The sequence below is a fragment of the Mauremys mutica genome, chromosome 3, assembly GCF_020497125.1.
Source record: "Mauremys mutica isolate MM-2020 ecotype Southern chromosome 3, ASM2049712v1, whole genome shotgun sequence".
In the NCBI taxonomy this organism is placed as follows: Eukaryota; Metazoa; Chordata; order Testudines; family Geoemydidae; genus Mauremys; species Mauremys mutica.
The window spans coordinates 2,040,252-2,059,869 of record NC_059074.1 but is presented as its reverse complement, the minus strand read 5'-3'; the positions used below and the strand labels follow the sequence as shown (position 1 = coordinate 2,059,869).

The following is a 19,618-nucleotide window of genomic DNA, read 5'->3' as shown; positions in this document are numbered from 1 at the left end:
ATACTGGTCTAGCTGGACCATCAGTCTGACGTGGTATGGTCGTTCTTATGTCGATGATCACAATGATCCGTTTTGGCCTTAGAATCTTTGAACAAATTTGTCCTTCTCTCCCCTTTCTGCGTTAACCCCTGTCCTCCCCTGATCTTTCATGGAATTCCGCCTTCCCTTTCCTCTCAGGTCTTTCTTCCCCGTCCCTAATCTCACCTTCCTGTCCTCCCTCTTTCCACAGGTAGCGCACACTCGTGGCCAATAAAACCACCAGACACCCTTGCATTCAAGGGCCCCAGCTACTCGTGCACCCGCTGGATGGGTTACCCCACCCCCAACACACGCACACTCGCCGTGCCGCCTACTCCCTGCTCCCACACGGCACACACCCCTCACAAAGGGCGGTCAGGACCCTGCTGCCCATCGCAGGCTGCCGCGCTGGGAGGCGACAGGGGGTTCGCGGGGCTGCGTGGCCGCGCCGGGAGGCTCTTGGGAGAAGGCCCGTGGGCTGGGCAGTGCGGGGGTGGGCGAGGACGCGATGCCGTGCTGGGGGAGCCAGCCCGGGAGCGAGTCACTTTCTTTCCCGAGCCCCGCCCCGGCGCTTACACTCCGCTCCCGCCCGGCAGCGCTTTTCGATCTGCTCCGGAAGCGGAAGGGGCATTAGCAAGATGGCGGCGGCGGCGGCAGCCGAGGTGGCGCCGGCAGGAGCCGGCCCCGAGTCTCCGGCCCCGCCGGTGTGCGTGCTGGTGCTGGGCATGGCGGGCTCTGGGAAAACCACCCTGGTGCAGGTGATGAGCTTAGACCCGGGGGAGGGGCCCCCTCTCGGGCCCGGGGGGCAGGTGTCTGCGGGGGGGGAGGGGAAGCGAGGTCTCCTCCTCTTCTTTACTTTCTCCTCTTCTCCTCAGCGGCTCACTGCTCACTTGCACAGCCAGAATTCCCCGCCCTACGTCATCAACCTGGACCCCGCTGTGCACGAGCTCCCCTTTCCAGCCAACATCGGTGAGTAGCTCGCGCTGCGCTGCGCTCTCTGGCCCGTGCGGCAGATGCGCTTCTGTGACTCTCTGGTGATTCCCTTTCATGCGACCCTGAGTCAGGGCTAATAATTGCTGGCTGAATATACAGACTCCTCTGACTACTGAGCCCATTTGTTCATCCCAGTCACGTTTCTAAGGCAAGTCTAGCACCTCGCAGTTCATAATGTCACATGCAGTTGAGGGCTGAGCAGAATGAGCTCTTTCTCTTTCTTTCCTTACCCATGAAAGACTTATCTAGTAGTGCTGTCTCTGTGCCTGGTCCGATTGAGAGGGCGCTGGGTTGTAGGCAGGTTGTGATGAATACTGAGTTTGCTAGTTAAAAACATAGATACAAAACTTACTAGATGTGTAATTCACTGTAGTCTCTATGGATCAGAGGGGTAGCCGTGTTAGTCTGGATCTGTAAAAGCAGCAAAGAATCCTGTGGCACCTTATAGACTAACAGACATTTGTTTGTCTGTTAGTCTATAAGGTGCCACAGGATTCTTTGCTGTATTCTCTATACTTTTGTAGTTTTTGTATATCTTTGTTCAGAAATGGGAAGTTGGATGCTGTGAGGTAGTTGGCTAGGTGGGTTGTATCTCCTGTTGGAAGAGTCTGAATGCTAACGTGGGGGTTTATTTAGGGTAGACTAACGGGGTATAACTAGGGAGAAAAGGGTTGGTTTATTTTTTACATTCCACTAGCAACTAAAGGCTCTAGTTAGGATTGGAGTCCCATTGTTCTGGGCATGGTACAGATGCTTAGGTAAACAGCCCCTGATTTGGAAAGTTTGCTGTCTAATTTGGAAGATGCTGCAACAAACAATGGAGAGAATGAGGAATGAAGGATAAGAGTAGTAGTAATATGAGGTGGTTCTGAAGCATTTGAAAGCTTTCTCCTTTATTTATAAATATTAGCTATTGGCAGTTGCCACTTAGTCTAGCCATTTTCAATTTGTGACTTCCTTTGTGGATCACAGAAGGAGACTTGATAGAGGAAGCTGAAGGACAAGACTAATACCCTTTCAGAATAGTTCAAAGAAGAGCATTCTATTTTTAAGGGATGGCATGGAAGGAATTGCAGAAGGGGACAAATTAGTGAACAAGATTTTCAACTTTGAAACTGGAAAAGCAAAAAATATAAACTGCCTATCAAGAAGCACTTGATGAGAGGAGGTTATTTCAGAGTTTGGTATGCCCTTCATTTGTGATATTCAGATTGGACTAAACAGCATTGGAGGATATTTAATCCCAGGTTGCCCTCTACAGTGTAAGGGAGTGAAGTTTTCAGACTTCCCTTTCCTGGTTTGAGTAAGGGAATACTACATACCAGCTCTCCCTTCTATTTCAGTCTGTTTTAATCACTGGGAACAGCCATGTTCTATCTTAGGCATATGGACTAGATGTTGTTTCCATAGCACTCAGAACCCAGAGATATAATAGATGTTGCTGGCTTGAAGAATTTAAAATCTAAATAGGTTTAAGTGAACCAAAGAAACCACATAAGTTATTAAAAAAAAAAAATGTAGGTGGGTGGGGGAAGGATGCCCATGGTTCCAGTAAAAGCAAGTGGCTGCTTAGATAGTTGTCTTGACCGATTGTGTTGTATCGTATTCACTTATTTAAAAAGTAAATTTTTGGGTGGCTCTTGGGGTTTAATTTTTACTTTCTGCACAGCACATAGCCTCAAAAATATTTTGTGTCAAAGAGTTTAATAGATTAGGATTAATTAAAAAAAGGATTATATCTATATGAATAATGTGCACATTCAAAATCATACTAGGACAAAAAAGGGATAGAAACTTTCCTACTTCAGGGCATAAAACAACCACCAGCTGCCTGAGGTTAGGAAGAAACTTCCCCCTGTGCATATTATTCCATAACTGTCAACTATGGGGTGTCGTGTATATTTCTGTAAAGTATTTGGCATTGACTACAGGCAGATGTGGGTGACTGGACTAAAATAAACTATTGGTCTGATCCATCCTGGTAATTCCTATATTTCTGTGAAATGGGGAAGGGATGATATTGTGGTAACAAAAGAATGTGAACAGGAGAGTACAGGGGGTGGATGATGGATGGCTGAAAAATGAAAAGAGAGGTTAGAAAAAGAGAGTGAGAAATAGTGGGCAAAGGGAGGGAGCGTTGATAGCAAAGGGTTTGCAGTGCTAGATGACAGGTGGATTTAGAGGATTACAAGCGAACAGTGCAGTAGAGAAATATAAATTATTGCTTTCCAGCAATGGTTCTCAAACTGTGGGTCGGGACCCCGTTTTAATGGGGTCACCAGGACTGGCTTAGACTTTCTGGGGTCTGGGGCTAAAGCCGAAGCCCAAGCCCCACTGCCCGGGGCTGAAGCCAAAACTCAAATACTTCAGCCCTGGGTCTCAGGTTACAGTCTCCCTGCCTGGGGCTGAAGCCTCTGGGCGTTGCCCCCCACCCCCACAGAGGTGGCAGCGGAGCTTGGTTGGGCTCAAGCTTTAGTTCCTTCTCCTGGTGTTGTGTAGTAGTTTTTGTTGTCAGAAGGGGGTTATGGTGCAATGAAGTTTGAGAACCCCGCTTTACAGCTCTCAAGAGTGTTGGAGTTGCAGCTAGCCGGAGATGTTAGGAGTAACAAGAAGGGTTTCTTTAGGTATGTTAGCAACAGGAAGAAAGTCAAGGAAAGTGTGGGCCCCTTGCTGAATGAGGGAGGGAACCTAGTGACAGAGGATGTGGAGAAAGCTAGTGTACTCAATGCTTTTTTTGCCTCTGTCTTCACAGACAAGGTCAGCTCCCAGACAACTGCACTCTGCAGCACGGTATGGGGAGGAGGTGACCAGCTCTCTGTGGAGAAAGAAGTAGTTCGGGGCTATTTAGGAAAGCTGGACGAGCACAAGTCCATGGGGCCGGATGCGCTGCATCCGAGGGTGCTAAAGGAGTTGGCCGATGAGATTGCAGAGCCATTGGCCGTTATCTTTGAAAACTCATGGCGATCGGGGGAGGTCCCGGATGACTGGAAAAAAGCTAATGTAGTGCCCATCTTTAAAAAAGGGAAGAAGGAAGATCCAGGGAACTACAGGCCAGTCAGTCTCACCTCAGTCCCTGGAAAAATCATGGAACAGGTCCTCAAGGAATCAATCCTGAACCACTTAAAGGAGGGGAAAGTGATCAGGAACAGTCAGCATGGATTCACCAAGGGCAAGTCATGCCTGACTAACCTAATTGCCTTCTATGACGAGATAACCGGCTCTGTGGATGAGGGGAAAGCAGTGGATGTACTATTTCTGGATTTTAGCAAAGCTTTTGATACAGTCTCCCACAGTATTCTTGCCAGCAAGTTAAAGAAGTCTGGGCTGGATGAATGGACGGTAAGGTGGATAGAAAACTGGCTAGATGGTCGGGCTCAACGGGTAGTGATCAATGGTTCCATGTCTAGATGGCAGCCGGTATCAAGTGGAGTGCCCCAAGGGTCGGTGCTGGGGCCGGTTTTGTTCAATATCTTCATTAACGATCTGGAGGATGGTGTGGACTGCACCCTTAGCAAGTTTGCAGATGACACTAAACTGGGAGGAGTGGTTGATACGCTGGAGGGTAGGGATAGGATACAGAGGGACCTAGACAAATTAGAGGATTGGGCCAAAAGAAATATGATGAGGTTCAACAAGGACAAGTGCAGAGTCCTGCACTTAGGACGGAAGAATCCCATGCACTGCTACAGACTAGGGACCGAATGGCTGGGTAGCAGTTCTGCAGAAAAGGACCTAGGGGTTACGGTGGACGAAAAGCTGAATATGAGTCAACAGTGTGCCCTTGTTGCCAAGAAGGCTAATGGCATTTTGGGTTGTATAAGTAGGGGCATTTCCAGCAGATCAAGGGATGTGATCATCCCCCTCTACTCAGCACTGGTGAGGCCTCATTTGGAGTACTGTGTCCAGTTTTGGGCCCCACACTACAAGAAGGATGTGGATAAATTGGAGAGAGTCCAGTGGAGGGCAACAAAAATGATTAGGGGGCTGGAGCACATGACTTATGAGGAGAGGCTGAGGGAACTGGGATTGTTTAGTCTGCAGAAGAGAAGAATGAGGGGGGATTTGATAGCTGCTTTCAACTACCTGAAAGGGGGTTCCAAAGAGGATGGATCTAGACTGTTCTCAGTGGTAGAAGATGACAGAACAAGGAGTAATGGTCTCAAGTTGCAGAGGGGGAGGTTTAGGTTGGATATTAGGAAAAACTTTTTCACTAGTAGGGTGGTGAAGCACTGAAATGGGTTACCTAGGGAGGTAGTGGAATCTCCTTCCTTAGAGGTTTTTAAGGTCAGGCTTGACAAAGCCCTGGCTGGGATGATTTAGTTGGGTTTGGTCCTGCTTTGAGCAGGGGGTTGGACTAGATGACCTCCTGAGGTCCCTTCCAACCCTGAGATTCTATGATTCTATGATTCTATGATCCCTCACTGTTCAGATAAATACAATGGTGAACAAAACGTGCATCTGGATCTAGCCCTGCTGATAGCAAATCTAATCCAAACAGTGATTATCAAACATGTAAACTATTTGAAGGTCTCGTGTATCGATCTGATGTTTTACAGGTATGGTGGGGGTGGCTAGTGTTGATGAAGCATTAAAGTCCTCTATGAAACTAGTCCCACATGTACTGGCTTCCTTCATTGAGGCAGGGAGGGTAGGAGGAATTCTTACACCTGGGGAGCTGTCTTTCCCCGCTCATCAAATTACTATAATTTATTCAGTTGTGACTGTATCACTTTATTCTTTTCTAGATATCAGAGACACAGTGAAGTACAAAGAAGTCATGAAACAGTATCCTTTTCCTTTGCTTAAGATCACCTCTTCATACTCAACTCCTACAGACTACCATCTCTGTACACTGGGGAAAACAGAGAGGGTTGCTCATGGGTAAAATGTAGCCAGAGACAGTGAGAATTTAAGCCAGGATACTGGTTGGCCTGGGTAGGTTGGAAAACAAGGGCTTTGGTTTGCTTGTTGGCTGCTCCTGTGATGGAATAGGTTCAGAAAAAGACAACAAAAATTATAAGGGGTATTGAACAGCTTCCATATGAGAGAGATTAATAAGAATGGGACTTCTCATCTTGGAAAAGAGATGAGTAAGGGAGGATATGATAGATGTCTATAAAATCATGACTGGTGTGGAGAAAGTAAATAAGGAAGTGTTATTTGCTGCTTCTCGTAACACAAGAACTAGGGTCACCAAGTGAAATTAATAGGCAACAGGTTTAAAACAAACAAGAGGAAGTATTTTTTCACCCAACACACAGTCAACCTATGGAACTCCAGAGGATGTAGGCCAGGGGTAGGCAACCTATGGCACATGTGCTGAAGGCAGCACGCAAGCTGATTTTCAGTGGCACTCACACTGCCCAGGTAATAAAGGTAATAATTGGAGATATACCAATCTCCTAGAGCTGGAAGGAACCTTGAAAGGTCATCAAGTCCAGCCCCCTGCCTTCACTAGCAGGACCAGTTTTTGCCCCAGATCCCTAAGTGGCCCCCTCAAGGATTGAACTCTCAACCCTGGGTTTAGCAGGCCAATGCTCAAACCACTGAGCTATCCCTCCCCCTGGCCACTGGTCCAGGGGGCTGTACATTTTAATTTAATTTTAAATGAAGCTTCTTAAACATTTTAAAAACCTTATTTACTTTACATACAAGAATAGTTTAGTTATATATTATAGACTTATAGAAAGAGACCTTCTAAAAATGTTAAAATGTATGACTGGCACGCAAAACCTTAAATTTACTTGTTACTGTTAGTCCAAGAGTATGCCAGACATCTATGTAAACAAGCAAGTAGTACCAGGTTTGGGGGAAAAAGCCTATTAACATTTCTGTAACCTGCTTTCCTGAGCTGTGTGTCCAGATATGGTCTGGGCCCAAATGGTGGAATAGTGACTTCTCTCAATCTCTTTGCCACAAGATTTGATCAGGTACCAAGCTCTTTGTGCTTATTATATGAGCCTGTGCTGTATGTTAGTAAGAGGCAGCATGTAACTTACAAGCCATTTTCACACACTTCCACATGTGGAATTGCAGAGGGCATATTTTCACTGAGAAGAAAAATTAGAAGCTGCAGTAAAAAGTAATTGCTTTGAGGCAGGGCAAGTGCAGTCTGCTGCATTGAACCACATACCTAGTAAATTGACTGAGTAATGTTAAATTGAGTTTGATCCAGGGATTTGCTGCTGTGAGAGTAAAATGTCTCAGGGATACAGAGTGGAAGGGCGCAAGCAAATGGCACCTCTCCCTGCTCCACTTGGCAAATAGAAAGCAACAATACTGCCAGCAATGTGTTTCTCCCTAACTTTTGATGACCTGGTTTAAAGTAGGAGGGGAAAACGTTATGGAGAGATAATAGTTGCATTTGCAGCCATGTCCTCTGATTATTATGGTGGTTATGGTTATCATTAATGATGTTTATTATGGTAATGCCAAAGTGCTAATCGAGAATGGGAGCTCATAATGCTAGGCACTGTACAAACACAGAGTAGCAGACAGTCTAAGCCCTGCATTCTCTTATCTTGTAACTTTACCTGGGAAATGTATTTTTGTGCTTGCTCCCTTTTAAAATTATTTTTTGGATGTTTGAAGGCAATTCACCTAACCATATTTGTTTGGTTAAAAATTCTACCATTTTCAAAATTTTCCTTGAAGAGTCTTTGAATCCTGTAGCTAAAACAATGTGAAGTTTTGAATGTTTACAGTAATACAGTTAAACATGATTAATATCTGGAACATGGGCTAATAAAACAAGAATTGTCTTTATTTAGTAAAGAGAAAGTTGCCTTATGAAGTTTGAATGGTTTGACAAGTACTTCATAAATTCTATGCAGAGTAAGAAAAACAGGAGAAATGAGAACACTGCTGTTTGTATATAAATTCTACAAAGCAATATGAAGCAGAGGAAAATTGGGGATACTGCAGCTCATTAGCTTCGTAGGGCTGTGTGGTCTAGCAAGAGCCAGGATAGGGTGGCACTCCTAAGCCTTGAATTTTTTTTTTAACCTCCAACAAAATACTACCTTTAAGTTAAAGATCTTTATGATGTTGCTATATCACAATGAACTTCATTAAGATGAAGTTAAGTTTGCAGGCATATATCAGTGGTTTGAGTTTATTACCTTTCCAGAATGTTGGGTACATTCTAACTCTAACATTTAGAAACCCAGGATATTCAGAGTTAAGACTAAAGATACAAAAACCCCAAACTTTTGAAAATGTGGAGGTTCCATGGTAAAGTAGCCAGTCTGCCTTAGCTCTACTCCCGTAGAGATGCCAGCTTCTTGTTGTGTGTAGAGTATTGAAAATGTGCACCACAGAACATCAGTTGTGTCATTTTTCATACATACTTGTCTTTGATATTATGTGTTCTGCTTTGACACCATTCTGATTTCTGTCCTTTTCATGTATGTGCTCTGATTTCTGGGCATCTGAGGCTTGTATATGGAGACTTGCTAGCTCTGTCTAATGACACTTGAAAACTGGCTTCCGTCTGGAATCACAGGGCCTGATCTAGTGAAATGCTGAGGACCTTTGATGAGGCATTGAACCAAACCACATCACACAAGATGAGACTCTTCATGAAGAGTGGGAAATTATTGCCTTCCTTGTACAATTTCTCTAATCAGGATATGGGCAGAGTTAAGGTTGACTTTATTATATGCAATGATTGAGTACTTACCCAATTTCTCTTAACAGTTAATTTCTATATTTTTTTAAATGCTTGGGTTTTTAACTTTAGCATTCCTTGGTGTACATATATAGTAAAAAAAAAAAAAAAAATTGAAGTTAAAGCTTATCCCTTAATAAAGAGCATAGTCTTTGCTTTGTACTGGATCTAAATAAAAAGTCTATTATTGATTCCTTTTCTTTCCAATCAGGTGATGAAGTTTATTGAAAAGCGACAGAACACATCTCAGTGAGTAAATTCCAGAAGAATATACTATTCTGAAATCCCTCTAGGAAAGCCACTTGAAAGAGTTCCAGTACAGGGTCTTTACTTGAGCAAAGCTGTCTGAAATTACCAGTCTTGTGCTGGGAAAGATTTGTATATATCCAGTTGTAGGAACTGTCTGCTACTTAGATGTGTGGTGCTTGAGAAAAGAGCTACAGCTGGAAGCAGAACCACAAGTTTCCAGTAACTAGAGCAGAGTAATTTGGAGACACAAATGCAAGAAGCCTGGGGAACAAGCAGGGAGAACTAGAAGTCCTGGCACAGTCAAGGAATTATGATGTAATTGGAATAACAGAGACTTGGTGGGATTATTCACATGATTGGAGTACTGTCATGGATAGATATAAACTGTTCAGGATGGATAGGCAGGGCAGAAAAGGTGGGGGAGTTGTGTTGTATGTAAGAGAGCAGTATGACTGCTCAGAGCTCCAGTATGAAACTGCAGAAAAACCTGAGAGTCTCTGGATTAAATTTAGAAGTATGAACAACAAGGGTGATGTCGTGGTGGGAGTCTGCTACAGACCACCAGACCAGGGGGATGAGGTGGACGAGGCTTTCTTCCAGCAACTAACAGAAGTTGCTAGATCACAGGCCCTGGTTCTCATGGGTGACTTTAATCACCCTGATATCTGCTGGGAGAGCAATACAGCAGTGCACAGACAATCCAGGAAGTTTCTGGAAAGTGTAGGGGACAATTTCCTGGTGCAAGTGCTGGAGGAACCAACTAGGGGAAAAGCTCTTCTTGACCTGCTGCTCACAAACAGGGAAGAAATAGTAGAGGAAGCAATAGTGGATGGGAACCTGGGAGGCAGTGACCATGAGATGGTCGAGTTCAGGATCCTGACACAAGGAAGAAAGGAGAGCAGTAGAACAGAGACCCTGGACTTCAGAAAAGCAGACTTCGACTCCCTCAGGGAACTGATGGGCAAGGTCCCCTGGGAGAATAACATGACGGGGAAAGGAGTCGAGGAAAGCTGGCTGTATTTTAAAGAATTGTTATTGAGGTTGCAGGAACAAACCATCCCGATGTGTAGGAAGAAAAGTAAATATGGCAGGCGACCAGCTTGGTTTAACAGTGAAATCCTTGCTCGTCTTAAACACAAAAAAACAGCTTACAAGAAGTGGAAGATTGGACAAATAACCAGGGAGGAGTATAAAAGTATTGCTCAGGCATGCAGGAGTGAAATTAGGAAGGCCAAATCACACTTGGAGTTGCAGTTAGCTGGAGATGTTAGGAGTAACAAGGAGGGTTTCTTCAGGTATGTTAGCAACAAGAAGAAAGTCAAGGAAAGTGTGGGCCCCTTGCTGAATGAGGGAGGGAACCTAGTGACAGAGGATGTGGAGAAAGCTAGTGTACTCAATGCTTTTTTTGCCTCTGTCTTCACAGACAAGGTCAGCTCCCAGACAGCTGCACTCTGCAGCACGGTATGGGGAGGAGGTGACCAGCTCTCTGTGGAGAAAGAAGTAGTTCGGGACTATTTAGAAAAGCTGGACGAGCACAAGTCCATGGGGCCGGATGCACTGCATCCGAGGGTGCTAAAGGAGTTGGCTGATGAGATTGCAGAGCCATTGGCCATTATCTTTGAAAACTCATGGCGATCGGGGGAGGTCCCGGATGACTGGAAAAAGGCTAATGTAGTGCCCATCTTTAAAAAAGGGAAGAAGGAAGATCCAGGGAACTACAGGCCAGTCAGTCTCACCTCAGTCCCTGGAAAAATCATGGAACAGGTCCTCAAGGAATCAATTCTGAACCACTTAAAGGAGGGGAAAGTGATCAGGAACAGTCAGCATGGATTCACCAAGGGCAAGTCATGCCTGACTAACCTAATTGCCTTCTATGATGAGATAACCGGCTCTGTGGATGAGGGGAAAGCAGTGGATGTGCTATTTCTGGACTTTAGCAAAGCTTTTGATACAGTCTCCCACAGTATTCTTGCCAGCAAGTTAAAGAAGTTTGGGCTGGATGAATGGACGGTAAGGTGGATAGAAAACTGGCTAGATGGTCGGGCTCAACGGGTAGTGATCAATGGTTCCGTGTCTAGTTGGCAGCCGGTATCAAGTGGAGTGCCCCAAGGGTCGGTGCTGGGGCCGGTTTTATTCAATATCTTCATTAACGATCTGGAGGATGGTGTGGACTGCACCCTTAGCAAGTTTGCAGATGACACTAAACTGGGAGGAGCGGTTGATACACTGGAGGGTAGGGCTAGGATACAGAGGGACCTAGACAAATTAGAGGATTGGGCCAAAAGAAATATGATGAGGTTCAACAAGGACAAGTGCAGAGTCCTGCATTTAGGATGGAAGAATCCCATGCACTGCTATAGACTAGGGACCAAATGGCTGGGCAGCAGTTCTGCAGAAAGGGACCTAGGGGTTACAGTGGACGAAAAGCTGAATATGAGTCAACTGTGTGCCCTTGTTGCCAAGAAGGCTAATGGCATTTTGGGTTGTATAAGTAGGGGCATTTCCAGCAGATCGAGGGATGTGATCATTCCCCTCTATTCAGCACTGGTGAGGCCTCATTTGGAGTACTGTGTCCAGTTTTGGGCCCCACACTACAAGAAGGATGTGGATAAATTGGAGAGAGTCCAGCGGAGGGCAACAAAAATGATTAGGGGGCTGGAGCACATGACTTATGAGGAGTGGCTGAGGGAACTGGGATTGTTTAGTCTGCAGAAGAGAAGAATGAGGGGGGATTTGATAGCTGCTTTCAACTACCTGAAAGGGGGTTCCAAAGAGGATGGATCTAGGCTGTTCTCAGTGGTAGAAGATGACAGAACAAGGAGTAATGGTCTCAAGTTGCAGAGGGGGAGGTTTAGGTTGGACATTAGGAAAAACTTTTTCACTGGTAGGGTGGTGAAGAACTGGAATGGGTTACCTAGGGAGGTGGTGGAATCTCCTTCCTTAGAGGTTTTTAAGGTCAGTCTTGACAAAGCCCTGGCTGGGATGATTTAGTTGGGTTTGGTCCTGCTTTGAGCAGGGGGTTGGACTAGATGACCTCCTGAGGTCCCTTCCAACCCTGAGATTCTATGATTCTATGATTCTGACTCATTCTCCTGGTCTCACACCTCTCTTGTGCTTTTCCAATACAAGACTGGTGATTTTATCTATTTTTCTTCTGTAAGGTTCATGGGGCGGGAGGGGAGTTTAGTGCCACCTACTTGTTGGTTTTTCCCTTAGCCTCAATATTGACGATATCTAAACAGAAGACTTGGAATTTGATGGATAATTAAATTAATGTCCTCTATGATATAGTCCAAATGCTAACAGTTTGAAGTTGTTAGAGGATGGGTCTGTTGATTGCAAAGCTCCCTTAATACAATTCATATAAACCCCATTGTTTTATGTGAGGTGTAAAAACTGATTCACTGTGTTTGTTCTAAAGAGCTTACAGTCTAAGTCAGGGGTCTCAAACTCAAATGACCATGAGGGCCATATGAGAGCTAGTTCATTGGCCCGAGGGCCGCATCATTGACACCCCCCCACCTTGCTGCCCCGGCCCTGCCCCCATTCCACCCCTTCCATGAGGCCCTGCCTCTTCCCACCCCTTCCCTGCCCCCATTCCAACTCCTTCCCTGAAGTCCCCACCCCAACTCCACCCTCTCCTTGCCCCCAGAGGGTGCATGAGGGGCGTGGCAGGGGCTCAGGGCAGGGAGGTGAGGTGCAGCAGGGGGCTCGGTGCAGAAGGGGTGTGCGGAGCAGCAGGGGGCTCAGGGCAGGGAGTTGGGGTGCAAAGGAGTGTGGGATGCAGCAGGGGGCTCAGGGCAGGGAGTTGGGGTGCAAAGGAGTGTGGGATGCAGCAGGGGGCTCAGGGCAGGGGGTTGAGGTGCAGGCAGAGGGCTCAGGGCAGGGGGTTGAGGTGTGGGGTGCAGCAGGGGCTCAGGCAGAGGATTGGGGTGCAGAAGGGGTATGGGGTGCAGCAGAGGACTCAGGGCACGGGGTTGGGGTGTGGGGTGCAGCAGGGGGCTCAGAGCACGGGGTTGGGGTGTGGGGTGCAGCAGGGGGCTCAGGGCATGGGGTTGGGGTGCGGGGTGCTGGAGGGCTCCGGGGTGGCAGCGGTGCACACTGGGGCCAGGGCAGGCTGCCGGCCCCAGCCCTGGCTCCACTGCGCTCTGGGAAGTAGCTGGAACTATGTCCCTGCGGCCGCTGGGGGAGGGGGATGCAGGGCTCTGCGCACTGCTTGCCGCGCCTCCAGGCACCTCATCCAAAGCTCCCATTGGCCACAGTTCCCTGTTCCTGGCCAGTGGGAGCTGCGGGGGATGTGTGTGCCTGGAACCAGGGCAACACATGGACGGAGCTCTCTGCTGCAGACACACCCCCACCCCCTGGCCGCAGGGACATGATGCCAGCTGCTTCAGGGGGTGGTGTGGGGCTCGAGGGGAGGCAATCCTGCAGCTGTAGTTTGCCCACCCCTGGCCTGGAGGTAGGCCAGGGGGGCGGATGCGGGCCGCTTGGCAAGCCTCAGGAAATAGCCCCACAGGCCACTGTGGGACGCGTTTTTGAGAACCCTGGTCTAAGTAGCTGCTATGTCGATGCTTTTGACTTTATCATTTAAATGTAATCTGCAGAGAACAGTAATGACCTTTTACTGGCACCTTCAGTGCAGGAGATTTTCAGGTCCTTGCCTAAGGGTATATCTACACTGGCAAGCTTCTTGCGCCTCAAGTTACACCACTTTTATTAAAACGCTGGAATTAAACCGCTGTTGCATGTCCATGCTGTGCTCCTTGTGACGCTAGAGCGCATCCACATTAGCAGCTCTTGCAAAGGCAAAGAGCAGTGCATTGTGGTAGCTATCCCACTGTGCAGGGTGCTTTGGAAAGGGTTTGCAATGCCTCATGAGGCAGGCATAGTATCACATGGTGCAGGTTTCCCAATCCCATTGTTCCATGGTGTGATGAAGTGGGTTTTTTTTTTCATCTTGCCATGTTGCATGAGAGTCTTACACTGTGTACTCCACCAATACTTAGGTGGTGGGAATTGAGTGTGTGATTTTGCTGAGGCCCTCAGGGCAGGTGAGACTGCCCAGCTATTTGCAGCTATTTAACCTGAGACCCAAGATGGGGGTGCGTCCACCTTTGGCCTGGAAAGTGAGAGAAGGAGGAGGGGCTGGAGGCTGGCAGTCTGCTTGGGGGAACTGGAAGAGAGGGAATCCAGGGCATCTGGCCCAGGATTCCCAAGATGGACTTGGCTGAAAGTCACTGATGTCTGTAATAGGAAGCTCTGTTCTATGTTGTGGTCCCAGGGGAGGGATAGCTCAGTGGTTTGAGCATTGGCCTTCTAAACAAAGGGTTGTGAGTTCAATCCTTGGGGGGGCCACTAAGGGATCTGGGGCGAAATCAGCACTTGGTCCTGCTAGTGAAGGCAGGGGGCTGGACTCAATGATCTTTTGGGGTCCCTTTCAGTTCTATGAGATAAGTGTGTGTGTGTGTGTATATATTTATTTTTGAAAATGTAGAAAACATCCAAAAATATGTAAATAAATAGTATTCCATTGTTTAACTGTGTGATTAATCTCACTATTAATCACAACTAATTTTTTAAATCTCTTGACAGCCCTACTTTTGACTAATTTTTTCTTTGTTTGTGGGGGTTTTCTTCTTCACAGATATGTTCTTATTGATACACCAGGACAGATTGAGGTGTTCACCTGGTCGGCCTCAGGCACTATCATCACTGAGGCACTGGTAAGTGTGTTTTGCAGGACATCAGAGTGAGGCTGGCTGGTTGCAGAATGGCATGTTTTACTTAATTAAAACTTGTTTCATCCTATTCTTTCAGGCTTCCACTTTTCCTTCAGTTGTCGTTTATGTGATGGACACATCTCGCAGCACCAGCCCTATCACCTTTATGTCTAACATGTTGTATGCTTGCAGGTAAGAAATTGTAGGTTCAGAAATCAAATATATATCTTTTCAAAATGCTGTCTGTCTTATCCTCACAAAGAAATGAGAGAGCCCACGTTTCTTGAAAAGATCTTTAAATTGGAACAAAGTTATTGGATTTGGTTGAGAGGTGCTACATGAAATCAGTTGTTTGCAGTGTTGTAATATCTGTGTTGGTCCCAGGATATGAGAGACACAAGGTAGGTGAGGTAATATCTTTTGTTGGACCAGCTTCTGTTGATGGAAGGGATAAGCTTTCAAGCTACACAGAGCTTTTCCTCACATCTGGAGAACGTACTCAGAGTGTCTGATGAAATCAGTGCAGTTTGAGAGTTCTTAATGTCTGCAAGATCAGTATCTTGATGAAGAGCAAACTCAGCCCAGGCAAGAGTCCTATACTAATGGTGGGAGGGCAGAAATATTTTGTTTGCTAGCCAGGATACTGAGTAGATCTTTCATTAAAGGCATCTGCTCTGCCTTTTGTCAAGGTCATTGATATTTGAGTATTACTGGTAATCTTGGACAAAGTGGCAAAGAAATTGTTGCATCTACAGACATCTTGTCAGGATGCTTCATTTTTGCCCCTTGGAGGAGTATGTAGCTATAGCAGTTCACACATTTGTCACCTCCTGGAGGAGCTATTTGAAATACCATGTTGTCTTCCTCTTTAGTTCCAGACACAGGAAAGTTCGGTTTGTGCAGGATCCCGTCTGCTTAGCTACATAAGCCACCAAGAGCACATCACAGTGGCATGCTGCACCCTCCACTGAGTCCTGTTTTCTTCAACACAAATTCAGTTTCTGTTCTGACCTTTTTTTAAATTAATGGAGATATCCTATCTCCTAGAACTGGAAGGGACCTTGAAAGGTCATTGAGTCCAGCCCCCCTGCCTTTACTAGCAGGATCAAGTGCTGTTTTTGCCCCAGATCCCTAAGTGGCCCCCTCAAGGATTGAACTCACAATCCTGGGTTTAGCAGGCCAATGCTCAAACCACTGAGCTATCTCCTCCTCCCTTTGCAGCTTGGGTTTTCCAGGTTTTTATACACAGGCTAGCACTTTCTTAGCCTGGGACCATCACTTCTCCCTGTTTAGTCTTTATTTCTCCGATATTTTCAGCTGTGTTGTAGGGAGAGCAAGGTCCCTTTTATGATGTCGTTTTTTCCCTTTTATATCTTTTATTCACTTGTTGGAAAGCTCTTTTGCTGTGACCTGGGTCAAACAGTTCCCATTGTGTAGTGCTATCTCAGAGAGGTTTTTATTGTTCTTGTGTGCATTTCCTTAATAAGCCATTAACATTGTTTGGCCTTTTTACGGTTGTACCTGAAAGGCTGCTTGTGGGTGTTTTCAACCTCACAACGTGTTTTAGTAACACATACACAGCCAAACTTTATAACTTCACATACAATGATAGCACATACAATTCAATGACATATTGATGTCTAGCAGATTAAGACTTTTTTAGAATGATACCTCACAAGGCATACTTTGTACAAAAACAGGTTTCAGAGTAGCAGCCATGTTAGTCTGTATCCGCAAAAAGAACAGGAGTACTTGTGGCACCTTAGAGACTAACAAATTTATTTCAGCATGAGCTTTCGTGAGCTACAGCTCACTTCTTCGGATGCATAGAATGGAACACACAGACAGGATATATTTATACATACAGAGAACATGAAAAGGTGGAAGTATGCATACCAACAGGAAGAGTCTAATCAATTGAGATGAGCTATCATCAGCAGGAGAAAAAAAAACTTTTGAAGTGATAATTAAGATGACCCATAGAAGGTGTGAGGAGAACTTAACATAGGGAAATAGGTTCAATTAGTGTAATGACCCAACCATTCCCAGTCTCTGTTTAGGCCTGAGTTAATTGTGTCTAATTTGCATATTAATTCAAGTTCAGCAGTCTGTCTTTGGAGTCTGTTTTTGAAGTTTTTTTGTTGCAAAATTGCCACCTTCAAGTCTGTCACTGAATGGTTAGAGAGGTTGAAGTGTTCTCCCACAAGTACTCCTGTTCTTTTTGTACAAAAAATGTCACACCCACCTTTTTCTGAACATGTTGCAAGATTCCCCTTTTTGCAAAAGTTTTTCTTGTAATGACTGAAAATAAGACATTAACATGGAAATAAAAATCAAACAACCACAGTAAACAGAAGTTGCTGAACCTGGAATCCAAAGCAGATTCCATTAAGGACAACTCTAAACAAATCTTACATGAGAACCATAGACTTATTAGGGGGGCTGGTTTGTCTTTTAGGTTAACTGGCTGATATCCACTCCAGGGCTACTTTTGCATGCAACATGTAATCAAGCTGTGTAGCTTACTGCTAGAGGAAGTCATTGAGGCTAAGAATTTAACAACATTCAAAAAGGGATTGGTTATTTATATGGATAATAAGAATATTCAGAATTTTTGTTATAACAATACAAATTTTGAAAGGAATATTAAACCTTGTTTTTCAGGTCTTAAGCCAATCTCTAACTATTAGAGATGAGGATGAGTTTTATATGGGGGATAGATTATTCTATCCACATAAGCCTGCTGCACTGTTCTTATGTCATCCTCTGAAGTGTCTGGTTCTGGCCACTGTTGGAGACAGTATATTAAACTGGGTAGACCTGAGGTGTGATGCAGTTTAGCAATTCTGTATTCCTAAACAGAGAACTTACCCTTTCTAGTAACTATACCTCAAAGTTCATGGATCCAAAAATATGTCTGGTTGGGTCTGCAGGTCTGTATGTATTTTGAGGTCATAGGTCAGTCCACAGATATCATCTCAACCATGCTAAAAGTCCTGAGTCAAAATAGAAAAAAAAGAAAAAAGGAAGGTTAATAACAAGTAGAGCTGAAATAATAGAAAAACATCAGTCAAGCTCAGCTATGCACACAGGACAATTGCTGTTCTACAGAGAGATGCTTATAACCTCTTTTTATATTTTGGCCCTTAGTGATCTGAGCGAAAGATTACACTTTAATTTGGTCAGAGTAAAATGTCCTTTCCTACTAAAATCACAATTTTGGGGTTTGTTTTTTATATGCAGGCCTATCTGTCTCATGCTTAATGTGGAAAGATGTTAATCTATGTCTTATTGAAGTCTAGGTGACTTTTCTGACTGCTCCTCTTCTCTCCTTTCAGTATCCTGTACAAAACAAAACTACCTTTTATTTTGGCCATGAACAAGGTAAGTAGAATCTGTTGTCAGTGTCCAAGTGAACAAAATGCTTGTTAGACTTCTCTTATAATAGTGTCATCACCTCTCCTCAGCAAGAACATCATTGCCTCGGAGATGGATGAAGGAATACTGGCTACTAAAGGGCTCTAATTTAGTGGAGAATGGCATAACAAGAACCAATGGCCAGAAGTCAAAGCCAGATAAATTCTAATTAGAAATAAGGCACAGATTTTTAACAGTGAGGGCAATTAACCATTGGAAAGCAGGGATGTGGTGAATTCTCTATCACTTGGAGTGTGTAAATCAAAACTAGATGCATTTCTGGAAGATCTATTTTAGCCAAACACAAGCAATTTGGCCTCAATACAAGGTAATCGGGTGAAATTCTGTGACCTCTGTTATACAGAAAGTCAAACTAGATAATCAAGTGGTTGCTTCTGTTCTTAAAAATCTATGAATAGGAGGCTTATTTTTGATGTGGAAAAGATAAAGGCAGTGAAGCTTAGCCATAAGGTAACTGACAGGAGTGATCAAATCTAGGAAAGTGAAGGTAGCATTTCAATTTGATAACCCATTAAATATTTTTGAAGGATGCTAGTTGTGTCATCATGTCTGGTATCAAAATGGAAGAGTAGGACTGAGGAATAGAGAAGAGCTTTGTTCTACAGAAAAGCGACAAAGAATCGCATGCGTCTGACGAAGTGGGTATTCACCCACGAAAGCTCATGCTCCAATACTTCTGTTAGTCTATAAGGTGCCACAGGACTCTTTGTCGCTTTTCACAGATCCAGACTAACACGGCTACCCCCCTCTGATACATTCTACAGAAAATTGTCTCTAAATTGGAGAAACTGCCAGACTCCTTCCTTTTCCTCTTATGTTTCCCTCTCTTTCTTATATCAAGCTGTCAAACTTTGCTGTGAAACCTCAGTCTAGAGAGACCCTAATTTTGTGGGGTTCTGCCTGGATGCTAGGTTTTCAAAAGCATGTATGTGACTTAGAACCACAAATCCCATTGAGAGTGACCTATGCTCCTAAATCACTTAAAATTTAAAAAATGACCCTTGCCTCACAGAGGTTAGAATCTAAATATAAGATGAGACACAACAGGCAAGTTTGACGAGCAACAGGAGGGAGAAAGGGGAAGGCAGGGCCAGGGTAACACAGCTAAGACTCTTCAGCTACGGAGGTAGCTAGTGCACAACGTGATTTTTGATTCAGATGAAAAGTTCTGCCATTTAAAAAAATACTTTTAAAACTTTCTGTTGCTGTTCTTGTGTATGCCCACACACAAATGATCACCCTCAATTCTGCCCTCCCCGTGCCCTTTCCAGGGTTTAAGGGCTGCCATCTCCAGCAGACAGCTTTGCCTTTAAAAAAAAACAAATCATTGGGGCTTCTGAGGGAATGAAGATCTTTGCCCCTGCTGCTCCTCCTCACTTCTCTGGACCTGCCAGGAGAACTAGCTTCACATGCCTGGATGAGGGCCCCAGTTAGTCTCTCCTCATCTGCAGAGAGTTGCAGGGCTACTCTAGTTGGGACTTCCTGTTTCCAGCTGCTACACCTTTCCTTTGACTCCAGTCTTCTCCTTTTT

General features: G+C 45.1%; 1 protein-coding gene across 1 annotated transcript in view; it reads left to right on the top strand.

Moving 5' to 3' along the window:
* Nucleotides 1-615: 615 nt before the first annotated feature.
* The window catches only part of GPN1 (GPN-loop GTPase 1), a 57,287-nt gene continuing 38,284 nt past the window's right edge, over nucleotides 616-19,618 (top strand). The window contains exons 1-8 of the mRNA XM_045010706.1: nucleotides 616-776; nucleotides 894-987; nucleotides 5,757-5,796; nucleotides 6,875-6,941; nucleotides 8,892-8,929; nucleotides 14,574-14,652; nucleotides 14,747-14,841; nucleotides 17,988-18,033. Coding sequence (XP_044866641.1) covers nucleotides 657-776; nucleotides 894-987; nucleotides 5,757-5,796; nucleotides 6,875-6,941; nucleotides 8,892-8,929; nucleotides 14,574-14,652; nucleotides 14,747-14,841; nucleotides 17,988-18,033 — 579 coding nt within the window. The 5' untranslated portion in view covers nucleotides 616-656. The remainder of the gene's footprint in view (nucleotides 777-893; nucleotides 988-5,756; nucleotides 5,797-6,874; nucleotides 6,942-8,891; nucleotides 8,930-14,573; nucleotides 14,653-14,746; nucleotides 14,842-17,987; nucleotides 18,034-19,618) is intronic.